We start from the raw sequence: 20,132 nt of genomic DNA, 5'->3' as shown, positions 1-20,132 counted from the left end.
TAACTGTTTGAGTAGAACATTTTTATAATTTTCTTTAATTTTTTTTTCATACAGTCATTTTTACCCATTTTAATGAAGGATGCCAATATTTTCTGAACTTGCTTTAGGCTTGAATGGTTTGCCCTTCAAGTACATTTAAAGTTCCATTAAAATATGACAGCAGACAGTTAATAAGCCTGCAATTACTAAAATCAAGATATCTGGTGAATACTTTGTTAGTATTTTTGTCTGTGACACTAATAGAGTGTCTGGGAAACTTTGACTGGCATGTTAAAAGTGTATGTATTGTGCATGTGTGTGTGTGTGTGTGTGTGTGTGTGTGTGTGTGTGTGTGTGTTTGTAAGAGGAAAAATGGCACGGCAATCATAGCAGTCTCTGAATAAAAACAGATCCAAGCATTCCACAGATTTTTGTAGAACGATAATATGATATCACCCAGCATGAATCAGGCTCAGAGGAAAGATTTCTCTGAGAAGAAAACAAGATAGTGACAATTTTAAAGCCCCGTCTGATGAGTATCATCACGTCTCATGGATTCTAAAGAATCATAAGATTATGACGGCTTTAAAAAAAAATACTTTCTCAGGATTGAGTTGTGTACACACAATTGCATACAACATTAGTGATGAAACCAATTCTTCTCCTATCCTAGCGAGACACAGATATTATATCTCACCCAGAAAGAAGGCATGGAGCAGCAGTGGCAGGTGAACACTCCAGTCCTCTTTCACACTGTGATCCACCACCAGCTCCGTCATGAAGATCACAGCTATATTACACCTGAGAAACCAACACACATGTCATGCACATCTGTGTGTAAATAATGTGTACAAAAAAAACAATTAAGCTGATCATGCAGATGTGCATTTGTTCATATTAAACGTTAATATTACCGAAATAAACAACTGCCTAAATAAATAAATAAATAAATAAATAAGTCACGAATTTCCACCTTACTGTCCAAATTTTAGAACTTTGTGCATTTTCCCCACTATTAAACAAGTTCCATTTTAGGACTTTTTCAGGATACCATATACAGTACATTGTGTGTAATATGCTTAAATACGTGTATTTGTACTGTTTTTAAAAAATACAAATCATCTTTAAAAATTGCTTATTTATTTCTTTTTTAACTACAGTCTTACTTTGGCAATTTAATTATTTTAATTTGGCCTCAGTCTACAGGTCAGTGTGTGCTGCTTTAAAATGTGCTTTAAAAATTGCATGTTTTAGTCTGTCTGATAAAAAGAGAATAACATGCTTTTATATTTTACCTTTGCATAAGCTGACTTCAGATAATTTGCTATAATTTGGCTTAAATGTGCTGACTTTGAAGCACTTCTGACACTGTTTCTGTCTAATTCGCAAGACATGTAATTTGACACATAACATTCTTTACACACCGAACCTGACACTTTTGGTCATCTAACATCATCCCTTTCAAGCAGCAGCAATTGCTTAAATACATTTAATGACCATGTTGCGTATGTTCTCTGTGCATGAAAAGCGTAATCTGACCTGTGTAACGGCCCACGCAGGGTCACGGTTTCAGGCAGGAAATCGACCAGGGGGGCCCAGCAACCTCCGTTAGCCGGCATGGGCAAAGGCAGTGGCTGATTGGTCTCCAGGACATTCATCAGCCAACCAGCATATGGTGGGAGGGGCTCATCTGCATGTCAGGGAGCAAATTTTGTACATTTTACTGTATATTTATGACATCCTTTTCCAATTATCCATTACCACTAATGCTAGCTTTTACACAGCTCTTAGAAGAAAATGGTCTATAAAAATCTCTTTATTTGTGACAATCTGCCAGGTGGTTCCCTGTGATAGGGCAGGGAAAGTCAAAATCAAAAATAAAAAAATAAATAATAATGAACCATAACACAATATCATGATTGTACTTTACTCTAAATAACTCCATTATGCAATAATGTGATCTGTTTAGTGCAAGAGGTTTATCATACAGGAGCACTTTTTTTAAACACACCACTCTGAGAAACTAACAGAGTGAATATGTCTAAACTGGAATTTCATCCTCTTTCCCTTACCCATAATCCCTCTCTATGCATCACATTGCAAATATGCAAATATGTATGAACACTGAAGTGTAAACCAGGCCTCAGGCTGCATTCGAGCGTGAGGATATCCGTCAGTGTCACCGCACACAGTTCACTAAAGTTCACTCACTCTTTTCCTCATCGTACGAGCCTCCGGAGCTATTGCTGTAACGAGACTCCAGACGGATATGAGCCCTCATCATACTTTTGAGCCTATGGCAGAGAAACACACATAACACACATAACACACAGATCTGCCTGTCAGGAATTTGTCGCATATTACAGCAATTAAAATGTTTAAAATAATTCTAGTGGGTGGTATTGTACTCAAGTTATTCTGCTCCAGTAGCAGTAGGAGATATTTTAAGTGTACATGTGTTTGTGATAAGGTAGGTATCACTACTGTACCTGTCCTCACTTTCTTTTGCCATTTTTGGGTCATCATTGTCAGAGATGTTTTCCTGGATGGCGATAACTGTATTGCTGCTGGATGTCGTACCTGTCGAGATGTTTTATTATGGTTTTAAAATTGCAGTGAGAGTGGGAATCTGGATGGTTGTGTGATCGTTTTGGTCCTTTCTAGCATTTCCTAATGGATATTAAATTAATATTTCAAGACAGCTATAATTCACGGTGTGTGTGTATACCAGAAGTGGCAGTGGGTATTTTGCTGGTGGCTGAGAAGCGGTAAAACGGGGGATTGTCGCAGTGCACCACCATGGGATTGACCGGGTCAGTCTGCTGGAGCTCAAACAGCAGCTCTTCCATTGTCTGGGTGGTGTTGTTCCGACACAGATAGATCACCACCTTCTTAATCTGAAGAGAGACAAAGAGAGATAGACGGAGTAGGAGATATAGATATGGACTGCATCATAAAACCCTATTTAAGGCCATAAGAGATAGTGATGTTGGAGCACATGAATGCTGATGAAATGTTCTTGGTACTGTCAGGACTATTGGTGTGGTTGGTAAATTTTAAAAAGGCAAACGAATATATTATCAGGGGTATGCCAAAGTGTAATACCAACCCAGGACATTACCCCTCCCTGCCTCTACCATTCCACTATGGTTCTCATATATATTTATATACACACAAAGAACTTTCATTTGTTGTGAAGTGTTGCCAAACACTGTTTATTCACTGTGTTATTCTCCTGATTTTATGCTACACTACTTTGCCAGTACTTTGTGGACAAATGACCATCACAACCATATGTGCTTTTTGAACATCTCATTATTAACGGACATGAAACTGTCATGTAAAGAGCCTGAGATGGATGCAAGTGCAGTCACGTGTTTATTAGAACAGCAGGCAGACAAATCCAAAATACACAAATGAGGGAACAGAACAAAGAACCAGAGAGTAACAACACGGAACAGAAAGGCTCAGTAAAGACAGGCAGGTAAACACTGAACAATATTTCGCACTGAACACAAAAACATGAGGGTTTAAATATACAAACTAATCAAGGTGCAAAATGAAAACAGGTGAGAGTAATCATGACATATTAGGACAACAACCAATGACAAGACATGGGTGGAGACAAGACACGAACCAAAACAAAGACGCACGTGGCAACGTAAACAAACACTACATAATACGGAAGTGTGCGCCATAGCTGCGAGCTGCTAAGTGCGCTGAGAGGCATGGTATGCAGCGCTCGGCATGAGGGGGAAATACATGACAGAAACATTTGACTTTTAAAAGAAAAATGGTAATCACTGAAGGTGGTGCATATCTGTCTTTCAGTAATTGTGTTCCTGTGTGAATGCCTAACAGGTTTATTCCTATGATGAGACCTTGTGCTATAAAATTCAACCATAATGGTTTCATAATAGTAACACTGAGGTACTGATGAGTAGCAGAATTTTTTTTTACCTTCCCATTCAATATTATGACCAGCCATCACTGAGTAGATGATTACATTTTCAGAGGTAGAAAAACATATCTGAATGACTACACTTACATTAAGTGTGTTTACTGTCTTCTCATGGACTTTTGGGAATGTTTGTTCAGGGACGTGGCATTTACACTATATGGCCAAATATTTGCAGACACCTGACCATCACACCCATAAGTGGGCCTTCCCCAAACTTTTGCAGCAATGCTATCTGATAACAGCTGTCTGATAATAATTCAGTCAGTTAGTAGAAGGGAAGTAGTTGAAGTACTCTATTTTGCTATAAATATTGACAACTACTTTGTTAGAAATGGGACAAGGCTTTTAGTCAAGGCTTAAAGTCAGGAAAATACCGCATTCGCATTGGCTCTTCATTAAAATGGGGTCTCAAACATGAGAATGTAAACACAAATTCTGACCAGAGTAACCAGGCCCCATAATTTCTGTTTATTAAAATAGAAACTGGTGAGAACAGGAAATAAATTGGCTTAATCAAATTAGCTATACAACAGGCGTTATACCCTTAAGTCATGCTTGTGTCCGCATGAAAATAGACCTGTGTTGTTGTTTGACATGCTTTGGATTCTTGTGTTGTCGCTTGAGCACCTCAGGGCTGCTGGGTCTAATATTAGATGTTGTCTAACATGAGCTTTCACATGCTATTTATCATTTCCAAATGACACTCATCCCTGCCTCCACCCTTCAAATGTGACAATAGCAGCCGACCGTGACAATAGCAGCCTTAACAAACTGCCTATTGTTGCCAATGTACAAATACAAACACAAGCACGATTCCAGTTATTAAAAGTAATGGTAAACATTCAGTTTAAGTAGGACTGATATTTCCAGAATGTGTAGTCACACAGGACTCACGTGTGGTAGGAGAAGGGTGTCGCTGCTGACGCCACACAGGCTGATGAGGAACTGTAAGGTTGTACGCAGGTTACTGCTCCATTTCTCATTAGAGACCACAGCGTTCCAGGCTTGCTCCATCTCTGGGCCCGGCACATCTTCACCATACTGACACACACATCCATATGAAAGTAATGTGCTTTTTTAATACATAATCCATATATCTTATGTGATTATCTAATCAAATCCAATAAAGATATCTATCTAAAATAGATAAGGAGAAGAATTAAGACATTTTTCAACATGATTTAAACATCTCATCTCATTTATTGAAACACTTGACTTGAAGTAGTTTTTGGAGAAGCCCAAAGGTTCACATACTTTTTTTTTTTTCCACCCTATGTTGTGTCTGATTTCGATTTTTTATTCACAGTGCATTCTTAGAAAACGTCCTTTCAAGCTATCAAGGGTTTCTTCATATAGTCAAGAGGTCTTGGCCTCCTAAAAGGGCTCTAGTTTGGAACACTTTCAGACAGAGAAACACACTGTAGGGTTCTACACTGAAGAACCTTTAAGAATCTCCTTGGAGGAACAATCTGAGAAGGGCTTCAGATTTTATCCAAGCTACACATACTTTAAAAAAACATGCTGTGTCTGAATTCATTTGCTATTCACCATACGCTCTTCAAGGGATTCTTTGTATAATTACAAACTGGTGGCAGTAGTGAGAAGTTTTGGCTCAATGGTTAAGGCTCTTGGAAACTGATCAGAAGGTTGGGGGTTTAAGTTCCAACACTGCCAAGCTGCCTCTGTTGGGCCCACGAGCAAGTCCCTTAACTCTCTCTGCTCATGGCTGACCCTGTGCTTTCATCCTAGTTTCCTAACAAGTTGGTATATGTGAAGAAAAGAATTTTCTTTGCATGTACTGTAATGTAACGTACATGTGAGAAAAGGCTTCTTCATTAAGGGTCTAAAGCTGCCCAAATGGCTCCTAGTTTGGAAGAGGATCTCTGTTGGAATGTTCCAAAGGGACAACAAGAGAACCTTTAGGGGGCCCAGATTTGACCTTTTTTCTAATAGCGTGTACTGCATTATTTGGGGTTGCGGCCATTTTATAGTGTTGTCTGAATTCTGCTTTAGGTGAAGATCAGACTATATTTTATAAAAAAATTAATGCAGAAATCCTGGTAATTCCAAAGAGAACACAAACTTTTTCTTGTAACTGTATTGTAATTGGCTCTACTGCTTGCAGTCAATAAGAATCTTGGTGGAATCTTGCATGAAAAATATAAACTGCCCAAATTTTGGTTACTCCTACGCAGCGATCTCATGGATTACCTTGGCGGTCATGAACATGAGGTTGTTGAGGACGAGTGAGGTGGCTTGTGCTGAACCCCAACCGGAACCCTGGAGGTGTGACGAGGGTGGGGATATGCAGTGACCCCGCCTTCTCTTCTCCTCTACTTGGTGGGCGGGGCTGGAGGTAACAGGCAGAAGACCTCCGTCCACCAGCTCGATGTTTCTGAGCCACGGCAGCAAGTAGGTCAACATCACCTGCCTCCCGTTGGCATGCGTGGAGGGAAACCTCTGACTGACCTCTGGAGATGACGGATCACGACAGAGAAAACGGGAACGATTGCGTGTGAGATTTGTATTTTGTGAAACAACAGCTCATTAGCACAGACAACCACACTAATCACCCACCTGAGAAGAGGGGCAGGGTAAGTTCCGGGTACATCCTGGCAAGCTGGGCAGAGAGCTGGCCCACTGAGAGACTGTAGAGGGGCGGCAGAGGCCTGTGTGTACCATACAGAATCCCACTACTCTTCTCATCCACTATCCTCTTAGAGTACACACACAGCTTAGACTCCAGAATCTGCTAACGCAATGGAATACACAAACGTGCACACACCCAACATATTTAATCCATGATTCATACCACACCAACTGATATTTTTGGTTGATGAATGTTTTTAATCCATAATCACCTGCATTAACTGCATAGAAATCTCATAGATCTCTCTGCTGTTGTTTGATGCTTTGAAGAGGATGAGGTTCAGCAAGGTTACAACGTCATAAGAGTAATTTCTGCAGGGAAAACCAAAATAAAGCATTAAAATGAAGTTCAGGCCAATAATTCTATATATGTGGTATGGTACACATGGTACACATTACACATTAGAGAAGGAAGTGTCAGAGTCTCTGTCCAAACCATACTCATTATGGACACACCCCCTATTAATGCCATGAATGCCCACAGTGACTAAATATAGTTACGGCGTATTTAGACTACACTAAATGAAGTTCTTTGTGTAAAAGTATGCAACATGCCACAATAACTAGAAATACATGGTTCAAGCAAGCTACAGTGACATTCCTCAGATATGAAGGGATACTTGCAAAGCCCTGTATCCTTCAGCTTATACATACACAAATATGAAGGTAAGAAAATACGGCTCATATAAAGACCTTATGTAAATATAGGTAATATTGGGGTGGGGGTTGTAACTCAAATTTTTTTTTTTCATTTGAGGGCTGATTTTTATCATATGGATTGAAAAAACCCTTCTCATTACTTCCAGGTGTCATATCTCTGTCTGTCTTGTATTCCAACTCCCAGAATCCTTGGTGAGCACATCACAGCCGGCAACTAACCACAAATGCCAAATCTTCAGAATTCAGTCTCTGAACCTGAATCACATGACCTCTATTTCCCTTCATAGTCCCCTGATTACTAATTACACACACTTGTCTTTAGAGAATTGCTTAATCTCTTCTTTTCTGTTTGAAGACTGCCTGACTCTGTCATAATTTGTATATACAGCATCATTGCCATGTTCAGGCTTTGAACGCTGCTACACCATGCAAATTTAGTTTTGCATAATAAGCAAATCAAACCTGGTTTCCATGAAAGCACTGAGGTGTTAAACGTCACTATTACAGTTCAGAGTGAATCTTTATGTGCTATAAAAATAAAGCACATGAATATTCTTAAAAACAAGTACCCTGGGCTCCTCTTAGACCATCTTAGCTGTAAACACAACGAATGCCTGTAAAGTGTGTATAATGCATTTCAAATTTAACCATATATACCACTCATTAGCCACATCTGTATTTTATCTTATTGGACGTTATGTTGAGGACACACATTCTTGCATGCACTGTATTTACCGAATAAAAATCCTGATTGTGGTTTTTATTTAATCCCAAACCCACCTGCTTCCACAGACAGTGGCGATGGCTTTGAAGCAGCCCGAGGCGAGTTGGTATGAGCTGGTGTAGCAGCGATCCATGGCCCAGTTGAACAGATTGGCCTGATCTGGGTTCAGTTCCAGCAGGAGCACCACCACCTCACAACCCAACTGATGAACCTACAGGAAACATCATACTTCTAAGTAATTCTGATTAATCCTTATGATCTTTTAGGTCTAAATCACCAGAGGCCATTTAAATTAGTGTGGAACCTATTTTCAGTGTGAACCTTGGCTCAGTTTTATTAAAATAAAATCAGCAAAATAAGTGTTTAAAATGGATACTTGAAAATGTAAAATTAGGGGTGATTTTACTGACTAGATGTAGCGAAAAATTTCCGTGCATATTTCAGTAAATATCGTTTGTAGCTAATTATTGGTATAAATCAGTCTTTGGCATTTTTAAATGCATTGCATAACTACAACAATATGAAGAAATTGCCTTGTTCAACAGGACAATCATTGCTGAGTTAAAGAAATATGACAGCATTTTTTTAAAAACCTGATCTCTAATTGATATTAATCTCCTTTAATGGTGTGGAATATTTATTGACAGCTCGGATTTAGACTTACATTATAAGTGAGTTTCAAGAACACAAGTACAAGTCTCAGTACAGAGGAAACTACTGAAAGTTTTGCTCATAGTAATCATGCTACAGATGCTGCAAACAGAGATGAGCGTTTCTTTAAACCACTGACTTCCACAACTTGATACTTTGAAGTGCATTTCTTGTTTACATGTGCTGCAATACAGATATATAGTATGCAGTATATACTTAAACCAAATAAAAGAGTCTGGTTTCTTTTTAAGTCAGTGATGAAGATGTACATGCAGGGACTTGAAAGGATAGCAAAGGCATTTTGCCATGAAATGTACGCTTCCACGTACGATGATACATGCCCTATATGCAGTGATATCCAGGCATTTGAGACTCCATATCAGCACAATAATATAAACACGGATTTCCCTCTGACAGATTCAGACTCAGGATGAGCGAATTAAATGGGCATTATTATTCTAATGTTTGAGAATAGTATTGTGATGAATGATAAGCTGTGTACCCGCTGATCCTGGCAGGCTAAGATGTTATCCAGCCACTTGTAGAGATAGCCGTCTGGAGAGAGACCCACGTTGTCAAACACAGGGCCACAACAAAGCACAGACGACATGGCCTGAGAGAAACAGTGGAACATGGACATGTTTAGCATTTAATCATGTTACTCAGTCTAGCCCTAGACTGTGAGATAGAAAACCGAAGCATGGAGTAGTCTTTAATAATTTTACATAGTATGCATTATTAATTTTAGGGACACTTGTAGGTTTATGTAGGGTTTATATTATGTTGCAGTAATAGCAGTAGTAGTAATAGTATTAGTGGGAGTATTAGTAGTAGTTGCAGCAGTAGTAGTAATTGCAGCAGTAGTAGAAGGAGTGCTAGTAGCAGTAGTAAAAGTAGTAGTATTGATAGTATCAATATTAGTACTCTCAGTAGTAGTAGTAGTAGTAGTAGTAGAAGTAGCAGTGGTAGTAGTACTAGGAATATTAATAGTACTCTCAGTAGTAGAAGGAGGAGAAGCAGGAGTATAAACAGCAGTAGTAAGAATATTAGTATTAGTACTATTACCAGTAATAGCAGCAGTTGTAGTATTAGTATTAATAGTAATGGTATTAGTATTAGTAGTGGCATTAACATTAGCAGTAGTAGTATTGGTAGTATTATTAATTAGTGATAGTACGAAAAGGAGGAGGAGAAGGAGAAATATAAGATCAACTTTTTACTCTCTAATGTTCACACACACACACACACACACACACACACATACTTTCCCAACCCACCTTGAGTATAAAATTGCATTTGAAAAAAAACAAACAAACAAACAAACAAAAAAACCAATGGGATCTTTTCTGAAGAGGGATCTTTTCTAGCTCTGTTTGACAGAAATTAAGGACCTCACAACCAAAAGGCAGAACCTACAGGAATTTAAGTTTCGTGCACTCATATCATGTTCCACTTTACATTTTCAGACAGGCAAAAGTTCTAAAATTACATGCTTCTAGCAGCAGCCACAGATTGGCACAGGATCAGTTTACATCCCTCACACTGTTATTGAATAGAGGGTAAAGACAGCTCTGGAAAGGGAAGACAAACGCACACGTGCATACATGCACACGCATGCACACGCGCACACACGCACACACACACACACACGTTCTCCAAAAAACCCCCACAAATATTCAGCACAAAATGTGAAACAGAACCCTGCAGCTTTCCTCACCTCTGGTGCAGGTACACACCAATGTCTTGTCATTGTGCAAACATGCAGTAGCACTGATGTCATTAAAACAGCTGCAGTCACCTATTAAATCTATTGTCCAAACACAAGCCTCAAATTATGGGCTTTTACTCCCCATTCAGCTCTATACAACGACTCAAGAGGGGACATTAGTGTAGGTGATGTTTTTGTCATCAAAAAAGGAAGTGCAGCTTTAAAAATATATTAACACTGCTAATTACTTTGGATAAACCCAGATTGAGGGTGTTTATAGATAAATAACATGGGTATAAGCTTTAATTCTCTTAATTCCTTCATTTAGGTCATAACTGTCATTAAATAGAGGCATTTTACTGAGCATTTATGGTTGTGGTTGGGGTCAATATAACTGTGTTACAACCGTGCATGCAACATGGTCCATACACACTGATTGACATATTAACAGCAAACGTACTGATCCATTTTTTTCCCATGATTTTAAACCGCACACAACCTGAACCTTTATGATGTGTGAGTGTTTTTTATTCAACTCATTAAAAGTAGTGAAACTACTGAAAAACTGTGATAGAAGTGACCACAGAACCACACACAGAACAACAGAGAGAGCTTTGTGATATTCCGCAGATTGCCACTTGAGCTGAGATACAGCATGCTAAAAAGAACTTGAGGATAAAAGATAAGAGCGGTCACATAGTGTCACAGTGTTAGTGTTAGTAATTATTATCAGCCTTGATGAATCAGAAGTGGAAAGTTCTCTGTCCATGAAGAGTTCCCCATGTCGGAAAACTTAAGTTATGACTTCACCTCAGACTGTTGCAAAGCACTGACACTGGATACTCCTTCTTTAAATGTTCCATTAATGACTCTTCACGGAAAATTTCACCATATCAACAATTACACAATTTTTAAAATCTGTTTATGTGGAGCATCTGCCATAAAAGTCACTGTTTAAGCTGTTACTATAGAAACAGTAATGTGTTAGACTAAGTGCTTTAATATAATCTTGTGATTTGACATCCAGCACTGAGGGGCTGTTATAGAAAATTACCTTCTGACTCAGAATTCAGCAGTGCTATAATATAAACAAGTATAATATGTCAAATTGACTCTAAATATGATAAAAAAAACTAGTACAAATCTCTTTTATAAGGTATAAAATGTTTCAGATTATAAGTAGTTTGGTTTCTGTGTTGAAAATCCAGCACTAAATAGCTCTAATGCCTCAAAATAAATAAATTCATAAATATCAGGGTACAGAACTGCCTAATATTTGAGTAAATAAATCATTAAATCATATTCCTGAAATAAATCTAAAAATAATTCTTAAACTGGAGCTAGATTGCTGCTATTTGAATGCCTACTCTAATGAACATTAAAGATAACTTTAATTTCTTCTCCCATTCTCTATATATCTTTATCTATACTGCCTGAAAAGAAATTCAGAGCTTCTGTATGCATTAGACAGAACTTGCAAGGCCAAATCGAATGAAAAAAAAAAAAAGAGTAAATCTAGTTGGCTCAGTGCTGCATTACCTTCAGGGCACAATACTGATATCGGGTGATTTGATGGTTCCGGTCGCTGTAGCGGTCCAGGGGAGTGAACATGATGCTGAAAGGACCGGCCCATTGGCTGAAGAGGATGAAGAGGTGATGTCGTAAGCTCTGTTGGGGAAACAGGAAGCGTCGATGGTGCACTGAAGACAGAGAAATATATCATTATGGGTCAGCTCATCAGGCAGCTCTAACCTTTCATCGAAATGCAAAGAATTTATCATGGACTACCCTTCTTTTTAGTATTTACTTAACGGCCTGTATGTGAACTCTGAATATTTGATTTAGACAATGCCTGATATTGTGACTCAAACATAACATTTGGTATTGATTGTGAAATCCATTCTCTGAATGCCGTCTCTGTCACTTTACGAGGAAGTCTGAAATAGCTAAGAATAGCTCGTCATTTTGCCCTTGACATCATTATAATCACTGCTATTTTGGGAAGAGTCTTACAAAGAGAACTGTAACCGCTATCAGTCAGACAGCAGGGCAACAATTAAGTTAGTCATATTAATAGGAACAACTTGGAAAAAAACATTTGCCACACTTATGTTCCATCATGGATAGTCTCAGTTCTTGAGTCACACTGTCCTCATTTAGAAGCGTCTCTGTGTTCTACACTGAGAGAACTGTATTATTTGTCAGTCTGGTCTTTACCAGGGACACACTGTATGAGGTTGGCCACCATGGAGCTAAAGTGGGATCGGATGTCTCTGAGGATCTCCACATCTTTGTCATTCTCAGCCTCCAAAAGCATCCTGGTCAGATCCACATACTCCAGAAAGAGAGCGCCAAGAGCCAGAGTGTCACGTTCCAGTGCTCCATTAGTACTAAGTCGAGAGACAGAGAGAGAGAGAGAGAGAGAGAGAGAGAGAGAGAACAGGAAAATTCAATAAAAATTCAATTAAATATAAAATATATGGTGTCATAAAGGTCTGCCTTAAAAAGTGTAGGATAAAGTGTCATTCCTGGAAATGGATCAGGTTTTGTTTACAATGAGCTCTTTCAATAGTTCCTCATTAATTACTGATGAATTCCCAGTGTAAAAACACAAGTACTACAGGGGATATACAGGGCATTATGTGGGCTATATAATGACTTTATGCCATGCCTATGAAATGCACATATATAGTGAATATGAAGTCATTTTGGAGGTATAAATAAAGAAAAATAATAAACCTATTATCTTTGGTAAAGACTTGAGGATGGCAGATTTTTATATTTACATATATATCCTGGCTTGCCTAGGAAATCAAGCTAAATATCAGCAACAAGAAGACAACAAGAAGTAAATAAATGAAAATCAATGAAAAACATTCCAGATTCATTACTGAAAGACATAATTTTAATCTTCTGCAGTTTACACAACATGAATGCACAGTGCTGCTAATGTTCCTTTGTCCATAGTATGAAATTACAAGCTCATTAATATTAAAATATTTACAACAACAAATACAACAACAAAAACAGATACTATATGGTTTTAAATGTTAAATAAAATTTTTGAAGAATGTCAAAATCCCTAGTACACAATAAAGTTACATTTGTAGAGAACAGGATGCAAGTACGTAAACTAAGAATGGGGTTTATTAAGGGTAATCCAAGTACCATCATCAAAATCAGTAGCTGAGGTCAAAGCACAGACAGATGGCGTAACAAAAGAATAACCCATAATCAAAACATAAGAACAGGATCAGGACCAAACCAGAAAGAACTACACAAAGAAAAAGAGAAGACAGGAAAATAAGGAATGAACTTAATGAGACAAAACATGATAAAACTTTACAAGGAGGAACTGAAACAGCAGGTCAGAAATGACCAAACTAATCAAAGTGAGGCACGTAACAGGTGACCACATTAGGGTAATCAAGCAATGTCATGAGACAGGACCAAAAGTAAAACCATAGCACATGTCACAACAAAAGCACAGGGAACTCAAAACAAAACTACATGAGAGCAGCTAGGAAACTCCCTGTACACTGTCAGTGGGAATTCACAACATATTCATACAAAAACACAAAACACACACAGATACAGATGAACATATTCCTCTCACCTGTCACTTATAACCCCAGAATCAGCCAGCAGCTCAAAAATCCTGAGCAGTTGGAGCCTCAGCAGATCCCTTCGCTCTCTCCGCTTCTTATTCTGATGCATAACAAGAGCTCAGAGATTGCAGTAAATTGCATCCATAAATGCTGCATACTGTTTTTATACAGCCATCCATCTTTTATTTACACATCATAAATGTACAGGGTATATATGTGAAATGAGCCATGGTTGTATGAACATCTACACACTTACAATGACATGAGTCATCAACAGAAGGGCATTAACACTGCACTGATGTTTTATAAAGTTTTTTTCATGTTCCCACTACTGCTTATAAGCATTTATACAAACTTATGCCAGGCATTTGAAGGTTTCATGGTGTTTTATGTGTTCTTATCTTATCTGCTAGACTCCTGCTGAATTCACAAGTGAAGTGAATAAAGTTCACAAGTGAAGTGAATTCACACAGAACAGGTGAACACATTAGGGTAATTAACCAATGGCAAGACGGGGGCAGGGACAAAACCAAGACAAAAGCACATGCCATAACAAAAGAACATGGACTGAACTCAAGACTACATGAGAACACCATGCACTGGGAAGGGGAATTTGTGATACAGGGGCTATATTTGTTCTGTAACACTTAAGCACATTTAGAATGCATTATTAAAATACCACGATACCTTAGAATGCCTGGCATAAGTTTATATAAATGCTTATAAGCAGTAATGGGAACAAGAGTAAAACTTTATAAAGCATGAGTGCAGTGTTTATGCCCTTCTATTGATGACTCATGTCATTGTAAGTGTGTAGATGTTCAGACAGTAACTATTCATACACTAGGACTATGCTTGGATTGGATTGCTCCACACTTGTGAATCTTATGCAAATGTTATGGTATAGACACTGACCTCTGGTCTCTTCTCCAGAGCTTCCTTCATCAAAGGGTGCAGTTCTTCTATCAGTTCTCTGCATGAAACACACCAACAAATAAATTAAAAAATCAGCAATGTTATTTTGTTTCTACGAAGGTCATGTTTATGATGAACTCATACACATATGTACACATATCATGTTATAACACCTTCATAATACATTATACATATTCTAATAATTACTTATTACAATTTATTACACTGTATAGCTACTTTTATGATGCATTATGAATTGCTAACATGTCCCATGGTAAGTAGTGTGTATATGAGTGAACAGCGTGCACTCAACAAACTGGGCCTGAATTTTGGTACTGATGTGTTAAAAACAGTACTTACAATGCATTCTGTTAGCAATTTATTGATAAATAAGGGCACAGGTTAGGAAATGATAGTATTTCTTTACGGACCTGAAAATGAGTGAATTTGTGCGGCCGAAGCCCAGCACCAGTGCCTCGGTGATCTCGATGCTCTCAGAACGCATCAAGGGAACGAGCTGCTTTAATAGCCAAGCTACTGAGGGCGTCCCCACCACCTGATGCACAACACACACATACACAAACATCATTACACTATGATGGATATAGTGCCATCCAAAGGTACAACACTTAAAACTTTCAAAAATGAATACAAACAAAATGAATCAGCTAGTGTAACTTACATGTGTTAATTAATGACTGTTAATTCTGAGTACTCACCTTGTAGTCGTGGCTGCTGCTGTTCTCACTAGTAGGGGTCATGATCTCTGGAGCGGAGGCTCGCAGATGGCCAGGGCTCATGATGCTTGGCTTGGCCACACCGAAGCACAGGATCAGGTAGTTCCTCCACAGAGCCACATAGTTGTCACCTGAACCTGCTGCACTCATCTTTTTAGTATTAGCTGGGTTGCTAATGGGGATCAACGAAAAACAATTTCACACATTTATTTATCAATGATTTATCATATTACTGAGCATGTTGAGCATTGAATAAAGTTAGAATAGAGCCTGCTATTAAGCACTTGGTCAGCTGAAAGAGCTGTGTCTCACCTGGGATCGATCACAGGCATGAGCAGCTGCATGCGGGTGAAGGCGTAGGGCCAGGCGTAGCTCAGCGCTGTAGGACACTGCTTGGGCAGATGTTCCTGTCTCAGCAGGCTGAAGAGGCAAAGAGCCCAGGGGTCCCGAGCCCATTGTGCCACCACCCACACCGACGAGGGGCTGCACACATCATACTGACTGCTGAGGAGATTCCCGCTCCACTCCACTAACCACTGCAGGTCAACCTGGTGTCCTGAGGGAATCGACGTCTGAAACACATACACACACAAACACTCATGTACAAGTTTAACTCATGTTAAAATAACGGCCAGACATGGTTATGACATTGATATTTTTAATAAAGTATATGGGTTAATATCCAGTAGTTTCCCTCTGACCTACAGTAGGGTCCATATTTCTGAATGTATGTCCAGTCTTTGTTGATTATCAGTTATTCAAAAGTTTTGTTCATTTCACCAGTTTCATCAAGCTATGCCAGTCTTCATTACACTTTTTAGAACTGTAAACCAAAAAGACAAAATAAAACATTTTAACCCTTTCATGCACAGTGTCCACACTACTGAAGAGTCAGTAAGGCTGTTTTTAGGAAAACATAAGCTTTAAATCACACACAAATCACTTATATTCAATATAAATCATTATCCTGATTTCTGTTGTTCAAACTTTCTCTACAAAATCCCAAATTAAGAAAAAAAAATTGTGCTAGACTACAACGAACACCCTTTGCTTTTTTAACATTTAATTTTCTTCCCGCCGAAATCATCTGAATCAAACATCGCTCCTAAACTGTGCATATTTTCTATAATTTTAATCACTGACATTAAATATTTTAGACCTTAATGTCAACTATTTAGTTTGTAAACACATTAGAAGATTTTTTTTGTATTATTTTAGGTCTAATATGTTATCTATTTTACTCATGGCATTCCTACACATGCACAATCCATTTATTATTTCATATAAACGATATTTAGAAAAAGTGAAACTTCATATGGCATGCTATTTTATGTAATAGAAAAAAATTAAAAGCGTTTGGATATGTTTTTAAAACAATAAATGCATGAAAAGGTTAAATGAGATCTTCAAATAATTTCTTACATTTAAATTCCTTAATACAAAAGCACTTTTTTGGACATGTACGCAGACTTTTGGACCCTGCAGTAGGTGTCAGTAAGTGAAGATTCTCCGCGGCACTGAACACACAGGCTCTGTGCAGTCCACAACACACACAGTGTATTAAACTGAGTATTAATCCATAAACAGAGGGCAGACAGGCCAAACTAATTTGTATGAGTGTGAGAACAGAGGCGACTTTGTGGCTGTACAGAGGCTGCTTCTGTGCAGGAGGCTGAGTTAAACCACACACACAAACACACACACACACACACACACACACACACACACACATGCACACTGTGAATTGCTTACAGAGTCACTCAGCACATGTGTGAAGCTCTCCAGCACCACCGGGCTCGCCTGGTCCAGCACGTCCAGCATGGGCCGCTCATCATCCTGTCCAACACACACATCCACCACACATTTGTGTTCACAAATACTTCCAAATTTCACTCTTTTTTTAATGTGTGCAGCATGTTTACAACATTTTCCTTGGAAGGCCCTGTGCTTTCCTTATTAAACCCTCAGTCAGGTGCTGGAATTTATAGATGATCTTTTTTTTTTCGCATTAGCCTACTCGTAATATGCCAATTTGTTAGCATTTTTAATGACAGTCATAAAAAAACCCACCTATCCATTATGGTAGTTAGCTGCCCCATGTGGTAAATGAGCATACTGTTACAGTAGATTAAACCCTGTTCAGATGGGGTTAGTTTTACAAGGGGGGTTTTGGGGTAATTATTAATTATAGGTCATGTCTAAATCCATCATGTGAGCATGCTTGTGTCTTTTACCTAAATATTCTCTCAAGAAATAATCCCAAGTAATTAGTATTCTACATTCTATCATATCCTGTGTAGAAAAAAAATGAATCCGTGCACACCCTAATTCTCTCAGTTCCAGGTTGACTGTAGAGGACTGGAATGTCTCACAAAAAATTTTATGATACTGTTAAATATCTTAAATATCTATCATTACTCTTAAATATCTTTTAAGAGTATCAAATATCATTATTCTTAAATATCTTGAAAATGCACTGTGAGCTGTGAATGAATGCATGACTGAGTTCAAGGAGAGTTTTGGCCTTCTGTTCTCAATTCCAGAATCAGAAATGAGGGTTGCTATAATGTGTGCTGTGAGAGGTGTGTATGTGTGTGTGTGTGTCTGCTCTAACCTCAGTGTGTGAGACTGTAAGCAGGAGGAGGCGGAGCTCTCGGAGCACGGACACGGCTAGTTTGCGTGTAGCAGTGTGACAGGAGCAGAGCAGCACGAGAGCGAGACCCTCAAGAGCACGCAACACCGTCGAGAAAGGAGCAGTGTCAGCACGGAGCCTGGAGCCTGACACACCCTGTAATAACTACACATGTGCGCACACACACACACACACACACACAGCCAGATATAATATACACACAGAGACAATACATACAGTACATACATATGTACAGATATAGATCACATCTACACATACATAGGTACAATACACATATTCACATATACACTAAGTCATAAATATCAAATGCATGAACATACATATGCATACACAAACATACACACATGCAAAGTATATACAGTTACAAAACATGCTCATACACATACAGACATGCACAGAGACAAAGACACACAAAATCACATGTTACAAAATATGCACCTCCCCAACCCATAAAAACACACACACATATATTTTCAAACAAACTAAAATATCAACATGACATATTCACATCAACTGAGTTCTATAAATCTTCAGTTTTAATTTATAACACAAATACGAAATTATGTAATTAATGGATTTTTTTGGATTCTGGAAGTTGCTTAGAGCAACAGAAAGGTGTGAATCATCTTCATGACACCGTGACACCACCCATCCTCTGCAACTCCACCTTAACTTCAACTCCAAAACCAATAAAATCTCACATTGTTCAGATGTCATCACGCATCAGGATCATATTGTTCAACTATAATCAAGTCAGTATGGATAAATCTGTATAAATATAAGTGTGAGTGTTGATGTTTTACCTCGGCGGAGCAGATGTTGGTGTTCTCTGTGCTCCTGCTGGATGTGAGGAGAGCGAGCCTCCACTGCGTGAGGAGCTGGAGGAGCAGTTTGATGGAGGAGTGGAGAAGGCTCTGCTGCGTGTCCTGCACCTCCCGCAGCAGGAAACCGCTGTATCCCAGCAGCACTTCCTCCCGCCAGTCTGAAAAGTCCAGCAGCAGACTCTGCAGCGAATTCTGGGCTATCAGACGCAGCTCATCGTCCATGTGGATGGTCAACCTACTCACAAGACACACTGAGTCAAGCACGTAACTATAGTTTATTTCGACCACATTTTCACCAGCTGAACAAATGAAGCAGCAATCAAACACAGCAGAGCTGCAAATGTACAGCTGATATAGTCATAATACTCACAAATAACAGTACTGTAATATGAATTTTGGTTTACACCATAAAACAAAAAAATTAATCAAATGAGAAAAATAGAAATAAAGCGCTCTGTGAAAATGTTAATTTAAGTCTTTAATAAATATTAAAAGTGTAACATGTGAGTTGAGGCACAACACAAGTGCTTAAAATCATAGTCAAAGTCAAAGCATTGGTCAAAACATGGAAACCAGAAACTCAAGTGAGGGTCTAATCCAGGGAATGCTAAACATGAAACAAGAACAAGGCGTGGATGTAAAGACAAAAAAATGTTAGACAATGAGACAAAGACACAGGGCGTATAAATAGACAAACTAATCATGGATGACATGAAGGTAGGTGAATACAATCAGGGAACATACCAATCACAGGACAAGGGAGGAGACAAAAAAACAAAATGCACTTCAGTACAAACAAAGGAGCACATGGAGGGAAATCAAAACAAAATATGAAGGCTAGAGCGGAATTCATGAGAAAAGAAGCACAATGTAATGTGCAATGTTATGTAAGGACAGAAAACACAATGGGGCCTACAGTTTTAGGAAAATAATCAGTATTGATTATGTACAGTGGCACAGTATTGCAGCCCAGTGCAAAGTGAATGCTGAATATATTATATAGCCAAAAGTTCGTGGACACCTGATCATTGCACCCATATGTGGGCCTTCCACAAACTGCTGC

The 20,132-nt window shown here is 38.6% G+C and overlaps 1 protein-coding gene across 6 annotated transcripts in view; it reads right to left on the bottom strand.

The window, feature by feature from the left end:
- Window positions 1-20,132, bottom strand: part of frya (furry homolog a (Drosophila)) — an 89,099-nt gene that overhangs the window by 25,479 nt on the left and 43,488 nt on the right. For all 6 annotated transcript variants that reach the window (XM_053239545.1, XM_053239546.1, XM_053239541.1 and 3 more), the window contains exons 18-38: window positions 19,049-19,304; window positions 18,207-18,389; window positions 17,345-17,428; window positions 15,905-16,164; window positions 15,575-15,764; window positions 15,287-15,411; window positions 14,856-14,913; window positions 13,949-14,040; window positions 12,550-12,722; window positions 11,872-12,032; window positions 9,127-9,237; window positions 8,030-8,184; window positions 6,802-6,901; window positions 6,518-6,689; window positions 6,152-6,411; window positions 4,835-4,981; window positions 2,708-2,876; window positions 2,469-2,559; window positions 2,191-2,273; window positions 1,519-1,669; window positions 677-780 (exon numbers count right to left, since the gene is read on the bottom strand). In XM_053239545.1, coding sequence (XP_053095520.1) covers window positions 677-780; window positions 1,519-1,669; window positions 2,191-2,273; window positions 2,469-2,559; window positions 2,708-2,876; window positions 4,835-4,981; window positions 6,152-6,411; window positions 6,518-6,689; window positions 6,802-6,901; window positions 8,030-8,184; window positions 9,127-9,237; window positions 11,872-12,032; window positions 12,550-12,722; window positions 13,949-14,040; window positions 14,856-14,913; window positions 15,287-15,411; window positions 15,575-15,764; window positions 15,905-16,164; window positions 17,345-17,428; window positions 18,207-18,389; window positions 19,049-19,304 — 3,125 coding nt within the window. The remainder of the gene's footprint in view (window positions 1-676; window positions 781-1,518; window positions 1,670-2,190; window positions 2,274-2,468; window positions 2,560-2,707; window positions 2,877-4,834; window positions 4,982-6,151; window positions 6,412-6,517; window positions 6,690-6,801; window positions 6,902-8,029; window positions 8,185-9,126; window positions 9,238-11,871; window positions 12,033-12,549; window positions 12,723-13,948; window positions 14,041-14,855; window positions 14,914-15,286; window positions 15,412-15,574; window positions 15,765-15,904; window positions 16,165-17,344; window positions 17,429-18,206; window positions 18,390-19,048; window positions 19,305-20,132) is intronic.

This window comes from Pangasianodon hypophthalmus, chromosome 14, assembly GCF_027358585.1.
Source record: "Pangasianodon hypophthalmus isolate fPanHyp1 chromosome 14, fPanHyp1.pri, whole genome shotgun sequence".
Taxonomy (NCBI): Eukaryota; Metazoa; Chordata; class Actinopteri; order Siluriformes; family Pangasiidae; genus Pangasianodon; species Pangasianodon hypophthalmus.
This window is presented reverse-complemented; position numbering and strand designations above follow the sequence as displayed.